This window comes from Bubalus bubalis, chromosome 18 (genome assembly GCF_019923935.1).
Source record: "Bubalus bubalis isolate 160015118507 breed Murrah chromosome 18, NDDB_SH_1, whole genome shotgun sequence".
NCBI lineage: Eukaryota > Metazoa > Chordata > Mammalia > Artiodactyla > Bovidae > Bubalus > Bubalus bubalis.
In genome coordinates this window covers 63917164-63938463 of record NC_059174.1, presented here as the reverse complement: position 1 = coordinate 63938463, position 21300 = coordinate 63917164, and the positions used below count along the sequence as shown (strand labels likewise).

At 43.4% G+C, this 21300-nt stretch overlaps 2 protein-coding genes across 2 annotated transcripts; one reads left to right on the top strand and one right to left on the bottom strand.

Annotated features, from left to right (window-relative positions):
- The first annotated feature begins 2997 nt into the window (after positions 1 to 2997).
- Positions 2998 to 3936, top strand: LOC102408852 (olfactory receptor 5-like). The gene has a single exon (XM_006078403.2). The coding sequence runs from the start codon at positions 2998 to 3000 to the stop codon at positions 3934 to 3936; it is 939 nt and encodes a 312-aa protein (XP_006078465.2).
- Positions 3937 to 8775: 4839 nt separating this feature from the next.
- On the bottom strand, positions 8776 to 9750 carry LOC102408529 (olfactory receptor 5-like). The gene has a single exon (XM_006078402.3). It carries the CDS (start codon positions 9748 to 9750, stop codon positions 8776 to 8778), a length of 975 nt encoding a protein of 324 aa, XP_006078464.3.
- Between the last annotated feature and the right edge of the window lie 11550 nt (positions 9751 to 21300).

Sequence of the window (21300 nt, the reverse complement as noted above, 5' to 3'; positions counted from 1 at the left end):
TGCCCTCTCTTGCTGTGTGCATGGGTGCTTCCTCTGTGAGAATGGGTTACGTGACTCAGCCAGGACTGAAATCCAGTTTGGAGGTCAGAGCAAAGGACCACTTCATGGTTCAGGTTCAAGCACATGCGAGTCATTTCACACGAGAAGCGGCAGAGTCTAGAGGAATGATCTCTGGCTTCAGGACTAGAGAGACCCAGGTGTGACCCTGAGCAAGTCTCTTCACCTCTCCAAGCTTTAGTTCCTTATCTGCAAAACACAGCGCAGAACACTTCACTCACAGAATCGTCGCAACCTGTGTTGATGAAATAACGTATATCTATTGAAATTGTTAATTAATAATTATCAACTATTATTCATTAATTATTATTTTAATTCATTTATTCACTCAATTATTATTCATGAGTAATAATTAATGAGAGATGATACCTATATTTAGATGGCTTACTATTTATTTAGTTTTAATTTTTTTTGGGGGGGGGCCACACTGTATGCGGGATTTTAGTTCCCTGACCAGGGGTCAAAGCCACACCCCCTTGCAGTGGAAGCATGCATGAAACCATAACCACTGGACCACCAAGAAAGCCCCTGGCATACTATTTAATATTAACAGATAGCATTGGTTGTGTGCCCTGTGTCAGAAACCTGATACACGGCAACCCTATGAGTACTCTGTAAGTACTAAAATTATCCCCAACTTGCTAATGAGGTTTTACAAGAACCTGTAGCTTGTCTAAATCTCATGGCTAGTCAGTCATTGTCGTTCAGTTGCTAAGTCGTGTCCAACTCTTCGCGACCCCATGGACACAGCTATTTGGTGGAAGATTGAATGTTGAGATTCAGGTCTATCTGACTTTATTTAATGATGCAGATATTAGATCATCTGAGATGAAGCTAATTACATGTATCTTCTTTTTTTCCCTTGAAAGTCTATTGAGGGTAGGACAGGTTAGGTAACTTGCCCAAGTTTAGCCAATAAGGGATACCCAGCTAGAAAGCTGGGCTTCCTTGGTGGCTTAGTGGGAAAGAATCTGCCTGCAGTGTGGGAGACCTGGGTTCGAACCCTGGGTTGGGAATATCCCCTGCAGAAGGAAAAGGGCAATCCACTCCAGTATTCTGGGAAATCCCATGGACAGAGGAGCCTGGTGGGTATAGTCCATGGGATCACAAAGAGCTGGACACTACTGAGTGATTAACACACGCACACATGCATACGCAGAGAGAGCTCCTACTAGACAGGCCGCGTCTGTCTGTCTTCGAACCCACTCTGTGCTGGGCAGAGTACATGTCGATGCTCCCGAAATGCTTCTGGGATGACGTGAGCAGACAAGGCAGGAATCCTGCCTCAAGGTGTGTGTTCTTCCGCCCACACTGTGTCAACTCCCTTCCAAATCAACAACCACCAGAACCTGAAGACACATCAGCAAGGCCGAGGTCAGGTGCGCCCAGCCAGCACCCCCATCCTGGGGTTCCACCTCCTACCAGATGTGGTGCCCTTAAATCCACCTTGATCCATCACACATTAAATAAACGTGTACTGAGTACCTATAACGTACCAGGCAACGTGCTCTTTTGCCAGGCCTCCAGGGTAGAGTTCTGAGTGAGATAGACCTAGCTCCTTCCCCCAGGCTTACAACCCAGTTGGAGAGACACTGAATAACTGAACAAACACACAAGTAATTCAAAATGATAACAGTTGGTTTGTAATACATGGATAGAAAATAAAGACACAGGGTTTGATAGAGAATTTTTTAAGGAAGGCTTATCTGAAGACAAGACATTGAAAAATTATGCCAAAGATGTCTAGGATTCCCAGAAATGGGAAAAGCAGGAAGAGGGAGAAAGTATTCCAGACAAAAGGGAGTACATATGGGAATTCTTTAAGGCTGGTGGGACCTTGCAACATTTGAGGAAATGGAAGCGTCCCTGTAGGGCTTTGATAGATGGAAGAAGAGGAACCATGACGTGAGTTAAAACTGATACAGCCACTGGGAAAACAGTACGACGATTCCTTAAAAAACTAAAAATAGAGCCACCATATGACCCAGCAATCCCACTCCTGGGCATATACCAGAGAAAAACACAATTCAAAATACATGTGCACCCCGCAATGTTCACTGTAGCAACAGGAGCTACGTGGAAGCAGCACAAGTGTCTGTCGACAGAGGAATGGATAAGGAAGATGTGGCGCACACACACAGATGCAATAGTACTCGGTCATAAAAAGGAATGAAAGAGGGTCATTTGTAGAGATGGGGCTGAACCTAGAGACTGTGGCACAGGGTAAAGCAAGCAGAAAGAGCACAAATATCATATATTAACACAAGTACGTGGAATACAGGGAAATGGGACAGATGATCTTATTTGCAAAGCAGAAGTAGAGACAGACATGGAGAACAAACATGTGGATACCAAAGGGGCGTGTAGAGTGGTGGGGTAGGAGGAACTGGGAGCCTGGGATTGACACATATCCACTATTGATACTGTGCGTAAAGAGAGAAGTGATGAGAACCCACTGTATAGCGTGGGGAACTCTACTCAGTGCTCTGTGGAGACCTGACTGGGAAGCATGTCCAAGCGGCAGGGAGTGTCTGTACCCACGTGGCTGATTCACTTTGTTGTACGGTAGAAAATAACACTGCACTCTAAGGCAAGTCTACTCCAATACAAAATTAATTTGGAAAAAGCCCTCTCCACCGCCCCCCCCCCAAAAAAAAGACCTGAAGCAATTGGCAAAGTTTGATGCAGAACATGAGGTTTATTCTAAGAATAACTGGGGAGAGATTACAAGCTTTAAGCGGAGGCGTGACCCTAGAGGACTGTGCTTTTCAAAGGCTTCATTAGCTACCTCTTGGAGCATTGTAGCAGCAAGAATGGAATAAGGGAGGCCAGAGAAGAGGGTGTCTCATTTACCCAAGCGGCACAATGGCTTGGATCTGGGTGAGGCAAGGTGTACAGAGATAGCTTTGTGAACTACTTTGCAGTGTGTTTTGTGCTTAGATGGAGAGGTCCCTGGAGTTGGGCAACGTGACGAGGATCCAGGAATTCGTCTTGCTGGGCTTGTCCACGAGCCCAGAAACAAGGGAAATCCTGTTTGCCATCTTCCTGACCCTCTACCTGCTGACCCTGCTGGAGAACGCCCTCATCGTCTTCCTCGTCTGCAGCCACACCGAGCTCCACAAGCCCATGTACTTCTTCCTGGGCAACCTCAGCTGCCTGGAGATGTGCTACGTGTCGGTGACCATGCCCAGCCTGCTCGTGGGGCTGTGGACGGGACCCTACCATGTGCCCTTCACAGCCTGCATGACCCAACTCTTCTTCTTCATCTCCCTCATCTGCACAGAGTGTACCCTCCTGGCCTCCATGGCCTGTGACCGCTACGCGGCCATCTGCCGCCCGCTGCACTACCCGCTGCTCATGCGGCCCCAGGTCTGCCTGGGCTTGGCTGGGACTTCGTGGCTTGGTGGGCTGCTGGTCTCGGTGGCCAAGACAGCGTGCATCGCCAGCCTGTCCTACTGCGGCCCCAACGTCCTCAACCACTTCTTCTGTGACGTCTCCCCGCTGCTCAACCTGTCCTGCACCCACGTGGCCCTGACCGAGCTGGTGGACTTCCTCTCCGCCATCGTCATCCTCTGGGGCTCCCTCCTGGTGGCCATAGCCTCCTATGTGGCCATTGGCAGGGCCGTGCTCCACATGCCATCAGCAGCTGCCCGGTGCAAGGCCTTCTCCACCTGCGCCTCCCACCTGGTGGTGGTGGGCATCTTCTACTTGGCCACCCTCTTCATCTATGCTCGCCCCAGCCGCATAGAGGCCATGGACCTCAACAAGCTGCTGTCGGTCGTCTACACGGTGGCCACGCCCATGTGCAATCCGGTCATCTACTGCCTGCGGAACAGGGAGGTCCAGGCAGCTTTCCGTAGAACTCTACATGGGTCCTGAGGCTGACCAGCTAAGGGCATGGTGGAGAACTCAAGTTGTCGATACTTGATATTTACACAGCATGCACTTCTTCCTTTGAAAATGTATGATTCAGTGGCTATTTATCACATTCACAATGTTATGCAACCCATACCATTATCTGACTCCAGGACGTTTTCATCACCACCAAGATGAACGGATAAAGAAGATGTGGTACAGATGTACAATGGAATATTACTCAGCCATGAAAAGGAATGAAATCAGGTCATTTGTCGTGATCTGGATGAACTGAGAGTCTGTCATACAGAGTGAAGTACATCAGAAAAAGAAAAACAAATGTTGTACCTTAATGCATACATATGGAATCTAGAAAAATGGTGCAGATGAGACTATTTCCAGAGGAGGAATAGAGATGCAGATGTAGAAGATGGACTTGTGGGCACAGAGGGGCAAAGGGGAGGGTGGGATGGATGGAGAGAGTAGCACTGACATATATACAGCGTCCTGACTAAGACAGGTGGCTGGTGGGAAGCTGCTGTGTGGCACAGGGAGCTCAGCTCAGTGCTCTGGGATGACCTGGTGGAGTGGGGTGCGAGGTGAGAGGTTCAGGAGGGAGCGGATATATGTATACATATGGCTGATTCACGCTGCTGGACAGCAGAAACTAGCACAGCTTTGTAAAGTGATTATATTCCAACTTTTTAAACAAGAAATCTGTACACACCAGAAGTCACTCCCAATCCCCTATTCCACCGCCCAGCCCATTCATGTTTCTCTCTGTATGGATTTGCCTGATTAGACATTTTGCATGATTGAAATCAGGTAATACGTGGAGTTTTAATTGTGGCTTCTTTCGTTTAGCGTAGTATTTTCCAGGGTTGTGTGTATTGCAGCACGCTTCGGCACTTTGTTCCGTTTTGTGGTTTCGTGATATCCCGTCGTGTTTAGTTGGCCCACCCCTCAGCTGAGAGGCGCTTGGGTTGTTTCCACTTCTGCAGCTGTTAGGGCTAGAGCTGCTGACAGCGCTCCTATACCACGCTTTCTGTGGAAACACACTTTCTTTTCTCTTGGGCATATGCCTAGGAGTGGGATTGCCAGGTTGTATACCAATGCTCGGGGCTTCCCAGGTGGTGCAAGTGGTAAAGAACCTGCTTGCCAATGCAGGAAACATGAGACACGTGGGTTCGATCCCTGGGTCAAGAAGATCTCCTAGAGAAGGAAATGGCAACCCACTCCAGTATTCTTGCCTGGGAAATCCCAAGGACAGAGGAGCCTGGTGGGCTACAGTCTATAGGATCACAAAGATTCAAACACAAATGAAGTGACTTAGCACACAGCACACAGGCTAATGCTATATTTAACGTTTTAAAGAACTGTCAAGCTCTTTCAAAGTGACTAATGTTCTACTTTCAGAATACATGTATGTCAGGGTAAGCAGGGCAATTATAAATGGCAATTTATAGATTAGATCATGCAAATGACCAATGAATCTAATAAATCTCCTTAATACTCAGCAAACATGCTAGTTATGATGTTTACCATCACTGTATCAGATCAGGAAAGATTCAAGAGACTGTTAAGACCTAAAGCTGAGCTGAGGTTGGGGTGTCCCTGGTGGCTCAGACGGTAAAGGATCTGCCTGCAGTGCAAAGGTTCGATCTCTGGGTTGGAAAAATCCCCTGGAGAAGGGAATGACAACGCAGTCCAGTATTCTAACTTGGAGAATTCCGTGGGCTTCCAGAGGAGCCTGGGAGCCATGGGGGATCGCAGAGTCAGACACGACTGAGCAGCTAATAGCTGAGCTGGCTTTGAGACGCGCTAATTCCCGCCCATAGACTGCTGGTGGAGGCGTAAATTGCTGAAGCCCTCTTGGAGAACAGACTGGTATTTGAATTTTGCCTTTGACACTTTGACGCTGAATCCCCACTTCTGCAGATTTCTCACAGGAAGATGAAAACACTGACCTATAAAAATACACGTATGAGAATGATTCTGGTAGCATTCCACGTTAACATGCCAGGGATTAAGTGATTTGGTCTAGGACTGGCCACTCACATCATCCCACCCAGGCAGAAAGAGCCTGGAGGACAGAGGGCTGGAAATTTTGGCAAACAGAATCCAAGGCTATTCAAAATCTAGAGCATGAAGATAAAAACGGTAACAGCCATGTCAAAGTGCACGTGAATTCAAAATTTGATAAATACTAGCAAATTGCTTTCCAGAAACAAGGCCTCAATCTACATGCCCACAGCCATCTGGGAGGGTAACTTGCCCCCACGTCCAACCAACACTGCGTTTTCTCAGAGGATTTCCTTTTAATGTGCTGTGAGCATATTAAAAGATGTCCCGCTACCAGCTTTAATTCCACTATATTGAGTTTCATTTCTTTAGTAGAGGTGGAGGTGGAACATTATTCCATAGTTTATTGGCCATTTCTGTTGCCTTTTGGGGGATGAACTATAGGGTAGTAGGCTGCAGTCCATGGGGTCGCTAAGAGTCGGACACAACTGAGCGACTTCACTTTCATGCACTGGAGAAGGAAATGGCAACCCACTCCAGTGTTCTTGCCTGGAGAATCCCAGGGACGGGGGAGCCTGGTGGGCTGCCGTCTATGGGGTCACAGAGGGTTGGACACGACTGAAGCGACTTAGCAGCAGCAACATTGGGTTATTTGTGCACAAACAGTCTAGAATGGGTGACAGTGTAGGTCAACTTTTCAAACATGTTTTCTTTAATGGCTGCACCAGGTCTTGGCTGCAGCATGTGGGACCTAGTTCCCTGACCAGGGTTTGCACCTACATTGGGAACATTGAGTATTATCCACTGGACCACCAGAGAAGGCCCTGTAATAGGTCAGTTTCACCCATATCTTTCCCTTTCTTCTCCAGGATAAATTCCCAAAGTAGAATTAATGAATGCAAGGCCATGCAGACTCTCAAGACTTTTTGTTATTTATTAGTAAACTGCCCTTCTAAAACACACTGACATTAACTCTCACAAACCGCACAAGAATATGGTCAGTTCTCTTGAGGCTCTGTCAGCATGAATTTTTATTACTTAAAATAAAAATAAAAATATGCTAATATGATGAGTAGGTCATTCTACAGAAGTTCATTCTTGGAATTTCTGTTATGCTTATTTTTTTCGATTATAAAGGTAATCCTAGAAAATTGCAAAATATTCAAATGTATAAGATAGAAAATACAAGTCCTCTGAGGCCTCTCACCTAAAAACACGGCTAATAACTGATATACACCTTTTCGGATCCCTTTCTAGATATCCTCTAAGACCCTGTGTGAGTATTCAGTTGTGTGTGACTCTTGCAACCCTGTGGACTGTAGCCCACCAGGCTCCTCTGTCCATGGGATTTCCCAGGCAAGAAAACTGGAGTGGGTTTCCAGTTCCTTCTGCAAGGGATCTTCCCAATCCAGGGATTGAACCCCCGTCTCCTGTGCCTTCTGCATTGGTAGGCAGGTTCTTTACCACTGAGGCACTTGGAAAGCCCTATTTCTAGGCATTATTGTTTTGTTCAGCTAAGTTGTATCTGACTCTGTGACCCCAGGGACTGCAGCACGCCAGGCCTCCCTGTCCTTCACCATGTCCCAGAGTTTGCCCAAACTCATGTCCACTGAGTCAGTGATGCTATTCAGCCATCTCACCCTCTGCCACCTGCTTCTCCTCCTGCCTTCACTCTTTCCCCACATCAGGGTCTTTTCCAGTGAGTCCACACTTCGCATCAGGTGGCCAAAGTATTGGAGCTTCAGCTTCAGCATCAGTCCTTCCAATGAATATTCAGGACTGATTTCCTTTAGGATGGACTGGTTTGATCTCCTTGCAGTCCAAGGGACTCTCAAGAGTCTTCTCCAACACCACAGTTCAAAAGCATCAATTCTTTCGCACTCAGCCTTCTTTATGGTCCAACTTTCTAGGCAAATATTAACTTAACTAACTACTACAATTAGTCTATTTATTATTATTGTTTTACAAATCTTTGACATACTTTTATATTGCTTCTTTCATGTTTAACTCAACAACATACCATCTCCCCATGACAGTATCTGGTTTAATCTCTTTAATGAATGCATGTGATTTCACACTGTATATATAACATAATGGGCTTCCATGATAGCTCAGCTGGTAAAGAATCTGCCTGCAATGCAGAAGACCCCGGTTTGATTCCTGGGTCAGAAAGATCCTCTGGAGAAGGGATAGGCTACCCACTCCAGTATTCATGGGCTTTCCTGGGGGCTCAAATGGTAAAGAATCCACCTGCAATGTGGGAGACCTGGGTTCGATCCCTAGATTGGGAAGATCCCCTGGAGGCACGGCAACCTGCTCCAGTATTACTGTCTGAAGAAGTCCCATGGACAGAGGAGCCTGGCAGGCTACAGTCCATGGGATCACAAAGAGTTGGACATGAATGAGCGACTAAGCACGGCACAGCACAGCATATAACGTAACATTTAAATAATTTCATGTTGGTGGGCATTTGCATTATTTGCAAAAATTTTCAATAAAATAATGTTTATTCCAAATTTCACAATGTAACAATAAAAACTTGTACTTAAGTTTAAATATTACATAATCTTTTTTCAGTGGGCAAGGAGTAAATTTCCATTTCTTGGATTACTGGAGAGGACGCACATTTGGGGGGTAGGTTATCAGCCACCTACGTATTTCCTTCAAGAATCTGCTTGTTCATGACAATTTTCATTTTGTTTTTCTCTCGAGTCTTCATATGTTTCTCCCTTATTTAAAGAATCCTTTGTATGCTATATTGCAAATACTTTCCTCTGGGTTTCTATTTGGCTTTGGAAGTTGCATGTGTGTGTGTCTGTTTTGGCCGCGAAAGTTTTAAAGTCAGGAGCGGGAGATGTCAGTTCTCGCTGAGGAGCCCTTGCGGGGGTGGAGGGCTCTCCGCAGGGCTGCGTGGACCTCCCTGTTCCTCAGGCAGTAGACCACCGGGCTGCAGGCGGGCGTGAGCACCGTGTAGATGACCGACAGCAGCTTGTGGAGGTCAGTGGACTTGACGCGGCTGGGGCAGGAATACATGAAGAGGGCCACCGAGTAGAAGATGCCCACCACCACCAGGTGGGAGGCGCAGGTGGAGAAGGCCTTGCGCCGGGCGGCGGCCGAAGGCATGCGGAGCACCGTCACCCCGATGGCCGAGTAGGAGGCCAGGGCGACCAGCAGCGTCCCACAGAAGGTGACGATGGCCAAGAGGAAGTCCACCAGCTCGGTCAGGGCCACGTGGGTGCAGGACAGGTTGAGCAGCGGGGAGATGTCACAGAAGAAGTGGTTGAGGACGTTGGGGCCGCAGTAGGACAGGCTGGCGATGCACGCTGTCTTGGCCACCGAGACCAGCAGCCCACCAAGCCACGAAGTCCCGGCCAAGCCCAGGCAGACCTGGGGCCGCATGAGCAGCGGGTAGTGCAGCGGGCGGCAGATGGCCGCATAGCGGTCACAGGCCATGGAGGCCAGGAGGGTACACTTGGTGCTAATGAGGGAGACAAATAAAAAAAGCTGAATCAGGCAGGCTGTGAAGGGCACATGGTAGGGTCCCGTCCACAGCCCCGCGAGCAGGCTGGGCATGGTCACTGACACGTAGCACATCTCCAGGCAGCTGAGGTTGCCCAGGAAGAAGTACATGGGCTTGTGGAGCTCGGTGTGGCTGCAGACGAGGAAGACGATGAGGGCGTTCTCCAGGAGGGTCAGCAGGTAGAGGGGCAGGAAGACGGCAAACACCACGACCCTCACGCCTTGCCTGGCAGACAGACCCAGCAGGATAAACTCTTGCACTCCGGACACATTGCCCAAGTACAGAGCCCTCTCCATCTAAGTAAGGAAGAAACAGGCTCTTAGAGGCCATAATCCATCAGAAATAAATTGGCCAGCAAGGAAGAGCATATGCAGTTAGGGGCTGTTGAGACAAAGCTGCTTTGCTTTGCCTGACCGTTGTCAGGAGCACAGCAAGGAGCAATTGGGAAGTTGCAAAACTGCAAACAGGAAGCTTAACACTGTACTTGCTACATCTGTAATCATAGAGAAGACACTCATCCTGAATGAGCCTGTATTATGGCATCTGTAAAGTGGAGGTCAAAGCTATGGGACCCACAAAATCTTTGGTCCTTACGGATATTAAACATGAAAATAGGTGAGAAAGTGCTTTTTAAAGCAAGGCACAATTATTCCTTTACATTTGATGACCTTAAGTGGTGTTTTCTGGATTGGATTTCTTTCTTTTTGTTTTGAAAAATGTGCCGGAACCCCAGAAGTTGTCTGCACTGTTTTCAGTAAAGGAAGACTCGCAATTCCTTAATGTGAGACACTTCCTTCTCTAATCTGGGTTGGATTTCTAGAGGAAATTTGCCACTGTTTATTAGAGAGAAGGCCCAGCAGTAATGGTTTCTTTTTTAAAAAAAGGACCCATGAGATGGACTTCCCTGGTGGGTGAGTGGTTAATACGCCTGCTGATGCAGGCGGGTTTGATCCCTGGTCTGGGAAGATTCCACACGCCCCCAGGCACCTAAGCCCACGGGCTGCAACGGCTGAAGCCTGCGTGCCCCAGAGCATGTGCGCTGCAACACGAGAAACCACCGCAATGAGAAGCCCGTGCCTGCAACTAGAGCGTGGCTCGCCACGACTAGAGAAAAGCCCGCAGAGCAACAAAGACTCAGGGCAGCCAAACATGAATTAAAAAAAAAAAAAAACAATGATAAGTTTTTTCCCTGAATACTTCTAAAGATGATCCCTTCCAGAAAGAGAGTGTCTTTTTTTCTAAGGAAAGAAACTAAATACGTATGCTGAGAATCGCTTAGGCACTCCTACACTGTGTGGCATTTCTTTGAACACATGGAGATCAATGGACTTTCATGACCTTTCAAAAACAGGCATTATTCTACCAATTCATGTACATAACTGAAACTCATAGGCAGTAAGTAACTTGCACAAGAGGATGGAGTTATAGAAATAACGGATCTTTGCCTCTACCATTAATATTAGGAATCCACTTGGAGTTTTAGGTGACTGAGATATAGAGACGGTGTTATTTGGACTCATTTCTGACTTATCACTTTTCATATGTTTGAAAAAAGTGTGAAAGTGTTAGTCACTCAGTTGTGTCTGACTCTTTGCTGCTGCATGGACTGCAGCCCGCCAGCCTCCTCTGTCAATGGAATTTTCCAGGCAAGAATACTGGAGTGGGTGCCATTCCCTCTGCCAGGGGATTTTCCTGACCCAGGAATCGAACCCAGGTCTCCTGCATTGCAGGCGGATTCTTTACCATCTGAGCCACCAGGGAAGCCCTATTCTATGTATTCAGGAGCAAATATTTATTAAGTGTATACTATACATGAGGTGCATGAAATCAACCAGCGAGTGTGTTCAAATTCTCATTCTAGGCAGTGAGGAATAGAGGAGGCCGACAGAAGACAAATACAGAATTTCAGCAGGTCAGTGCTAAGAAGAAAGCAAAGCAGTATGGTCTGCAAGGTCTGAAGGAGGTTATTTTAGGACAGGCAGTCGGAGAAAACTTCTTTGAGGTGGGTAGAGACGTTTGAGCTTGTTTTTGACTAATGGGAAAGGATGAGTGAGCACTGAGCTGGCAGAAGAGTATTCTAAGCGGAACGAGAAAAGGCAATTGCCAAAAACTTAAGTCAGGAAGGAGTTTAGTGTCTTCAAGGAAAAAAAGAAAAGCCAGTGTAGCTGAAAGATAGAGAAGTAAGAGGAAGGGGAGGAAATCAGATTTCTTCCATCTATATGAGCAAAACCTACTTCTCTGTAGCTTCATCTCTCCCCAACACTTTCTAAGCAACTCATAGCGTTCCCATGTCTGTGTTAAACGCTCCCAGTGAGGAACTTCCCTGGGGGTCCAGCGGTTAAGGCATCTCCTTCCAATGCAAGGGAAGTGGGTTCGATCACTGGCCAGGGAGGTAAGATCCCACACGCCTCACAGCCAAAAAAAAAAACCTGAAACAGAAGCAGTATTGTGACACATTCCATAAAGGCTTTAAAATGGTTCCCATCAAAAAAAAAAAAAAAAAAAAAAAAAAAAAAAACCTTTAAAAAATTCCCAGTGAAAATTGTTTCTGAGGTAATCAGAATAGTAGACTGGAATAAAACCCCGAAACACACCAAACATACCTATAAACTTGATTGATGACATAACTTTATTGCAGATAAGTGAGGAAAAGGATGTACTTGGCAAGAAATGGCTCTCAAACAATTAGTGTACCCATGGAAACTCAACTGACGCTGTGTGACAGCCTAGAGGGGTGGGATGGGCTGGGAGGAAGGTTCGGGAGGAAGGAGGCATGCGTGTACCCATGGCTGATGGGTGCTGGTGAGCAGCAGAAACCAACGCAGCACTGTAAGCAATTCACCTTCAATTAAAATAAACACATGTTTTTAAAAAAAGAAAAATAAAGAGATGGGAACCCTGCATCACACAACACACGTAGAAAATCAGTTTCAGGTGAGCTAAAAAGCACACATGTGAAGTGCGAGCCTGTGAGATCTTAGAAGACAATGCAGAAGCTTGCCTTTATGACATTGTGTGTTAGTCACTCAGTCGTGTCCAACTCTTTGCGACCCCATGAACTGTAACCCACCAGGCTGCTCTGTCCATGGGATTCTCCAGGCAAGAATGCTGGGTGGGTTGCCGTTCCCTTCTCCAGGGCATCTTCCCGACCCAGGGATCGAACCCGCGTCTCCTACATCGCAGGTAAAGTCTTTACCGTTTGAGCTACAAGGAGATCTCTTTTATGACACTAGGGGTTTAGACTACAATAAGAAGACAGGAAAAAAACTCACACTTTAAAATTTTTAAAATTAGCAGCATTGAAAAATTCTGAACACCACAGATTATTAGAGGAAAATTCACATGCTGGAAAAAACATACTTGCAGTATACGTAAGTGAGAAGGATATGCCAGCTCACTCCAGTGTTCTTGCCTGGAGAATCCCATGGACAGAGAAGCCTGGTGGGCTACAATCCATGGGTTTCAAAAAGTTGGACACGACTGAGTGACTGATACCTTCACCTTCATGTGTAAGTTAGGAGGGATCCTTGTGTAGAATATACAGAGAAATTAGTCAGTTAATATGCAAAAAAGTTTTTTAGCAGAAAATTGGGCAAAAGTTCTGAATGTATACCTCACCAAAAAAATTAGTCACTCAAAACCTGATTAGGAACCAAAGAAACAGAAATTAAAACCAAAATTAGGTACCACTTCATACCTGTGGAATCGGGAAAACTATAAACTTCTGAAAATATTAACAGTGAAAACTTTTATACACTGCCTCTGGGAGTCTGAATTGGTTTGATAACTTCAGAAAACAATTTGTCATTATTAAGTAAATGTTAAGACATGACTATGCCCCAGAAATTGTTTCCAAACATATATATATTTCCAGAGTAATGTTCATAGCAACACAATTTTACTAGCAAAAAAGAGAATGTAAACATTCCAAGTATCCAATAATAGAATTGAAAAGTGAATTGTGATCTCTTTCTATAAAGGAGGGCATGCGTGCTAAGTCACTTCAGTTGTGTCCGACTCTTTGCGACCCCGTGGACTGTACCCTGCCAGGCTCCTCTGTCCATGGGCTTTTCCAGGCAAGGACAGTGGAGTGGGTTGCCATGCCGTCCTCCAGGGGATCTTCCCGGCGCAGGGCTCTTATGCCTCTTGCATTGGCAGGCAAGCTCTTTACCACTAGCGTCACCTGGGAAGCCCCTATAAAGCAGCGTGATGTTAGATGTGCTTCTGATTCACTGAGTACAAGGGACTCACTGCTTTGTTATTTTTATACTGTACTCCTGGGTTGCATATTTTCTTTTGCATCTACTCACTATTTATACAAAAGTCATGCATAAAAAAGACCTTCTACATGTGTTAAAATTCATGTAACTATACACCAAAATATCAGTTTTATGTATGTTAATTTTGTATTGGAGCATAATGGCTTTACAATGTTGTGTTAGTTTCTGCTGTGCAACAGTGTGAATCAGTCATAAGTGTACACGTATCCCTCCCTCCTGAGCCTCCCTCCCCCACCCCCGTCCCACCCACCTCCCTGTTATACAGCGACGTCCGCCAGCTACCTATTTTACAGCGCCTTCAGTGCTCCTCTCTCAGTTCCTTCCACCCTCTCCTTGCCCGGCTATGTCCACAAATCTGCTCTCTATGTCTGTGTCTCTGTTGCTGCCTGCAGATAGGTTCATCAGCCATCTTTCTAGATTCCATATATATGCCTTAATATACGATATTTGTCTTTCTAATTTTGACTAACAGTAAGGTTCTTAATCTCTCCAAGCCTGATTTACCTATTGCTACTGCTGTTCAGTTGCTCAGTCGTGTCCGACTCTTTTGACCCCATGGACTGTAGCCCGCCAGGCTCCTCTGTCCATGGATTTCTCAAACAAGAATACTGGAGTGGGTTGCCATTCCCTTCTCCAGGGGAGCTTCCCGACCCAGGAACTGAACCCAGGTCTCCTGCATTGCAGGTGGATTCTTTACCACTGAGCCACCTGGGAAGCCCCCAACTTACCTATTACTTAGGATAATAATACTTGCATCAGGAATAAAAAAGATACTGTGTGATGACAGCTTTCATTTATTACCTATCTCTGCATGAAGGAATTTAGGTGCAGCATAATCTAGTGTTTTTACCATGGCCCACAATAAGAAATACGTTTCATATTGTGCAACTCAAGTCAAAGTCACAAACCCAGACAGAGAGAAAGGGAGGGAAATTTAACAAAAAACACTTACCTTTACTCTGAGTCCTGTAAAGATTTTCTCTTGTGATTTTATTGCGAGTGTCAACCTAATACACGTACTTTATGAGCCTCAGTAAATGTACTGTTGTTCAGGTTAACAAAGGGCTTTGGAATTAGAATCTGGGTGTAGCCTGGGCTCTCTCTGACTTAAGCTCTCTCTGACAAAAGCTCTGAGCCTCATGTCTTTATCTTCAGTACGGGATAATAACCCTGACTCCTTCAGGTTGCTGTGAGGATTAAGTCCAAAATAGTCTCCAAGGCACCCAGCCAGTGTCTTGCACCCCAAAGAAATCTTATTAAGAGGAAAGACTTTTTTCTGGTAGCAGGCTACCCTCCATGGGATCTCAAAGAGTTGGACACAACTTGGCTGCTGTTGTTGCTGTTGTTATTGTTGTTCAGTCACGAGGTCGTGTCCCACTCTTTGTGACCCCCTGGACTGTAGCCCCCCAGGCTCCTTGGTCCATGGGACTTCCTAGGCAAGGATGCTGGAGTGGGTTGCCATTTCTTTCTCCAGGGGATCTTCCCAACCCTGGGATCCAACCCACGTCTCCTGCACTCGCAGGCAGATTCTTTACCTCTGAGCCACCTGGGAAGCCTCTATGCCTTTGACTCCCTGCCAAGTAGGTCTACTATCCATCCTGGAAGGAAGGGTGCATATTTGGAGGAAGTACTACCAATTTATTGTTTTTTTATTATTTTAATTTTCCCCTTTTGTGCAATCAAATAAAATAGAAGTAGTGTGTTCATAATTCTAGCAGAGCATTTTTTCATGAGTAGTAAGACCATCAGTCCACATTATGCTGCAGTCGATAAGCAGGAATTGCTTTTATTAGAGGATAATTGCTTTACAGTGTGGCGGTGGTCTTGCAGGACATCACCCAGAATCAGTCACAATTTTGTGTATATATATATATCCTCTCCCTCTTAAGCCTCTCTACTGCCCAAGAAATATTTTTGACAGGACTTCCCTGGTCCAGTGACTAAGACTCCAAGCTTCCAACAAAGGGGACAGGGGTTTGTTCCCCAGTTGGGGAACTAACATGCATTGCAGCCAAGAAAACCCAAATCATAAAACAGAAGCGATATTGCATCAGATTCAATAAACACTTTAAAGTGGTCCACATTAAAAAAATCTTTAAATAAATATTTGTATAGTTTCCAGTTGTTGCTGGTACAAACACTGTGGTCTGAAGAAGTCATACACAAGCAAATGTATACTCTGGACTCGATTTATTTTTTTACTTAAAAAATTATTTATTTTAATTGGAGGCTAATTACTTACCTCCAGTGGTTTTGCCATACATTGACATGAACCAGCCACGGGTGTACTTGTGTCCCCCATCCTGAACCCCCCTCCCACCTCCTTCCCTATCTCATCCCTCAGGGTCATCCCAGTGCACCAGCCCTGAGCACCCTGTCTCATGCATCGAACTTGGTGATCTACTTCAAATATGGTAATATACATGTTTCAATGCTGTTCTCTCAAATCATCCCACCCTTGCCTTCTCCCAGAGTCCAAAAGTCTGTTCTTTACATCTATGTCTCTTTTGCTATCTGGCATATAGGGTCATCAACGCCATCTTTCTAAATTCTATATATATGTGTTAATATACTGTATTGGTGTTTTTATTTCTGACTTACTTCACTCTGTATAATAGGCTCCAGTTTCATCCACCTCATTAGAACTGATTCAAATACATTCTTTTTAATGGCTGAGTAATACTCCATTGTGTATATGTACCACAGTTTTCTCATCCATTCATCTGCTGATGGACATCTAGGTTGCTTCCATGTCCTGGCTATTATAAACAGTGCGATGTTTATATATATATATATATATATATATATATATATATATATATAAAAACTGCGATGAACACTGGGGTATACGTGTCTCTTTCCCTTCTGGTTTCCTCAGTGTGTATGCCCAGCAGTGGGATTGCTGGATCATAAGGCAGTTCTATTTCCAGTTTTTTAAGGAATCTCCACACTGTTCTCCATAGTGGCTGTACTAGTTTGCATTCCCACCAACAGTGTAAGAGGGTTCCATTTTCTCCACGCCCTCTCCAGCATTTATTGTTTGTAGACTCTTTGATAGCAGACATTCTGACCAGCGTGACATGGTACCTCATTGTGGTTTTAATTTGCATTTCTCTGATAATGAGTGATGTTGAGCACCTTTTCATGTGTTTGTTAGCCATCTGTAGGTCTTCCTTGGAGAAATGTCTGTTTAGTTCTTTGGCCCATTTTTTGATTGGGTCATTTATTTTTCTGGAATTGAGCTGCATGAGCTGCTTGTATATTTTTGAGATTAATTCTTTGTCAGTTGCTTTGTTTGCTATTATTTTCTCCCATTCTGAAGGCTGTCTTTTCACCTTGATTATAGTTTCCTTTGTTGTGCAAAAGCTTTTAAGTTTAAGTAGGTCCCATTTATTTTTGCTTTTATTTCCATTACTCTGGGAGGTGGGCATAGAGGATCCTGCTGTGATTTATGTCGGAGAGTGTTTTGCCTGTGTTTTCCTCTAGGAGTTTTACAGTTTCTTGTCTTACATTTAGATATTTAATCCATTTTGAGTTTATTTTTGTGTATGATGTTAGAAAGAGTTCTAGTTTCATTCTTTCACAAGTGGTTGACCACTTTTCCCAGCACCACTTGTTAAAGAGATTGTCTTTTCTCCATTGTATATTCTCACCTCCTTTGTCAAAGATAAGGTGTCCATAGGTGCATGGATTTATCTCTGGGCTTTCTATTTTGTTCCATTGATCTATATTTCTGTCTTTGTGCCAGTACCATACTGTCTTGATGATTGTAGCTTTGTAGTATAGTCTGAAGTCAGGCAGGTTGATTCCTCCATTTCCATTCTTCTTTCTCAAGATTACTTTGGCTATTCAAGGTTTTTTGTATTTCCACACAAATTGTGAAATTATTTGTTATAGTTCTCTGAAAAATACCATTGGTGGCTTGATAGGGAGTGCATTGAATCTATAGATTGCTTGGGGTAGTATACTCATTTTCACTATATTGAGTCTTCTGATTCATGAACACGGTATATTTCTCCATCTATTTCTGTCATCTTTGATTTCTTTCACCAGTGTTTTATAGTTTTCTATATAGGTCTTTTGTTTTTTCAGGTAGATTTATTCCTAAGTATTTTATACTTTTTGTCACAATGGTGAATGGAATTGTTTCCTTAATTTCTCTGTTTTCTCATTGTTAGTGTATAGGAATGTGAGGGATTTCTGTGTGTTAGTTTTATATCCTGCAAGTTTACTATATTCATTGATTAGCTCCAGTATTTTTCTGGTGGAGTCTTTAGGGTTTTCTATGTAGAGGATCATGTCATCTGCAAACAGTGAGTTTTACTTCTTCTTTTCCAATCTGGATTCCTTTTATTTCCTTTTCTTCTCTGATTGCTGTGGCTAAAACTTCCAAAACTATGTTGAATAGTAGTGGTGAGAGTGGGCACCCTTGTGTTGTTCCTGACTTTAGGGGAAATGCTTTCAGTTTTTCACCATTGAGGAAAATGTTTGCTGTGGGTTTATCATATATGGCTTTTATTATGTTGAGGTATGTTCCTTCTATGCCTGCTTTCTGAAGGGTTTTTTTTTTTTTAATCATAAATGGATGTTGAATTTTGTCAAAGGCTTTCTCTGCATCTATTGAGATAATCATATGGTTTTTATCTTTCAATTTCTTAATGTTGTGTATCACATTGATTGATTTGTGAATATTGAAGAATCCTTGCATCCCTGGAATAAAGCCCACTTAGTCATGATGTATGATCTTTTTAATATGTTGTTGGATTCTGTTTGCTAGAATTTTGTTAAGGATTTTTGCATCTATGTTCATCAGTGATATTGGCCTATAGTTTTCCCTTTTTGTGGCATCTTTGTCTGGTTTTGGTATTAGGGTGTTGGTGGCCTCATAGAATGAGTTTGGAAGTTTACCTTCCTCTGCAATTTTCTGGAAGAGTTTGAGTAGGATAGGTGTTAGCTCTTCTCTAAATTTTTGGTAGAATTCACCTGTGAAGCCATCTGGTCCTGGGCTTTTGTTTGTTGGAAGATTTTTTATTGCAGTTTCAATTTCCTTGCTCATCGTGGGTCTGTTAAGATTTTCTATTTCTTCCTGGTTCAGTTTTGGAAGGTTATACTTTTGTAAGAATTCGTCCATTTCTTCCAAGTTTTCCATTTTATTGGCATATAGTTGCTGATAGTAGTCTCTTATGATCCTTTGTATTTCTGTGTTGTCTGTTATGATTTCTCCATTTTCATTCCTAATTTTGTTGATTTGATTCTTCTCCTTTTTTCTTGATGAGTCTGCCTAATGGTTTGTCTATTTTATTTATCTTCTCAAAGAACCAGCTTTTAGTTTTGTTGCTTTTTGCTATAGTTTCCTTTGTTTCTTTTCATTTATTTCTGCCCTAATTTTTATGACTTCTTTCCTTCTACTAACCCTGGGGTTCTTCGTTTCTTCTTTTTGTAGTTGCTTTAGGTGTAAAGTTAGGTTATTTATTTTATTTTTCTCTTATTTCATGAGGTAAGCTTGTATTGCTATAAACCTTCCCCTTAGCACTGCTTTTACTGAATCCCATAGGTTTTGGGTTGTTGTGTTTTCATTTTCATTTGTTTCTATGCATATTTTTACTTCATTTTTTATTTCTTCTGTGATTTGTTGGTTATTCAGAAGCATGTTGTTTAGCCTCCATATGTTTGCATTTTTAATAATCTTTTTCCTGTAACTGACATCTAATCTTACCACATTGTGACCAGAAAAGATGCTTGAAGTGATTTCAACTTTTTTTAATTTACCAAGGTTTTAAATTTTTATTTATTAATTTTAATTGGAGGCTAATTAAAATATTGTAGTGGTTTTTGGCCTATATTGACATGAATCAGCCAGCCATGGGTGTACATGTGTCCCCCATCCTGAACCCCCCTCCCACCTCCCTCCTCATCCCATACCTCAGGGTCATCCCAGTGCACCAGCCCTGAGCACCCTGTCTCATGCATCGAACCTGCATATTTCACATATGGTAATATACATGTTTCAATGCTATTCTCTCAAATAATCCCACCCTCGCCTTCTCCCACAGAGTCCAAAAGTCTGTTCTTTACATCTATGTCTCTTCTGCTGTCTCGTATATAGGGTCACTGTTACCATCTTTCTAAATTCCATATATATGCATTAATGTACTGTATTGGTGTTTTTGTTTCTGACTTACTTCACTCTGTATAATAGGCTCCAGTTTCACCCACCTCATTAGAACTGATTCAAATGCATTCTTTTTAATAGCTGAGTAATATTCCATTGTGTATATGTACCACAGCTTTCTCATCCATTCATCTGCCGATGGACATCTAGGTTGCTTCCATGTCTGGACTCCATTTATACGAAATTCTAGCACAGGTAAGAACTAATTGATGATTAAAAAAAAAAGCCAAAGTGATTACCTCTGACAGAACTAACAGAAAAGGGGCACAAGGGAACTTTGGGGGCAAAAAATACCCTTTATATTGATGGAGGTGGTGATATACACATTTGTCAAAAAAAATATTGACTTGAACATTTAATATTTGTGCATATCACTGTACATAAATTTTATATACAGACAGCTGAAAACAAATATTAAGCACTAGTTAATAGAGTTGATTTTCAAAGAGGTATAGGTTAGAAGTCAGTTAATTCCTCTGCTCCAAACTGCAAAATAATATCCTTGTTCTTAGGAAATAAACACTAAAGCGTATATGAGTAAAAAGGCACAATGTCTCTAAACCACGTTCAAATCATTTTGAAAGAAATAAATGGAGGTGATGGGGAGAAAAGGGGGGTAAGCAAATGGAGGAATATACAGTTTGTGATATCACCACGTCAAATATATTAGAGTGTTAAGCACCCTTGCAACTTTTCTGTAAGTCTGAAATTATATCAAAATAATGGTCAACAAACAACGAATGAAACTAACAAAACCCATAGTTGTTTGTCATGACTTTTATTTAGCATGTGTATCTCAGTCATATTTGCCCATCAAACATAAAAATCTATCACTTGGGACTCCCTGGTAGTCCAGAGGTTAAGACTCTGTCTTCCAATGCAGTGGCCACAGGTTGGATCGCTGGTGAGGGGACTAAGGTCCCACCTACTGCAGAGTGTGGTCAAAAAATTTTTTTGAGAGAATATTAAAAATCTGTTTCTATTCATTTTATAGCCCAGTGTTCACTTCAGATGAATGTAGTATAATGTATTTTATCCATTCACTTTTGATGGACACTTAGGTTGTTTCTGTTTTTTTATTACAAAGATGTAAAGAATATCATTGTATGTATTATCTATTTCTACATGTCGGAACATACAGAAAGATTGGGGAGATATTTGTCAGTTTTCTAGGAATAAACTGATGGGGTTGTTAAGCCTGCATTTCTCCCTTTACTAGTAAATTTAAGCATCTAGTCATGTGAGTTGCCAGTCTATTACAGCTCATCTTTGATGACCTGCTTTCTTGTGGACATTGCTCACTTTTCAAAGGGTAATTCAGAGTTTGCTATTGATTGCTATAATAATCAATCAATAGCAATCAGTATACATTGAAAAGTATATATTGATTGCTA

Excerpts from the sequence above, each read along its gene's own strand:
- LOC102408852 (XM_006078403.2), top strand. The coding sequence starts at position 2,998 with ATGGAGAGGTCCCTGGAGTTGGGCAACGTGACGAGGATCCAGGAATTC.
- LOC102408529 (XM_006078402.3), bottom strand. The coding sequence starts at position 9,750 with ATGGAGAGGGCTCTGTACTTGGGCAATGTGTCCGGAGTGCAAGAGTTT.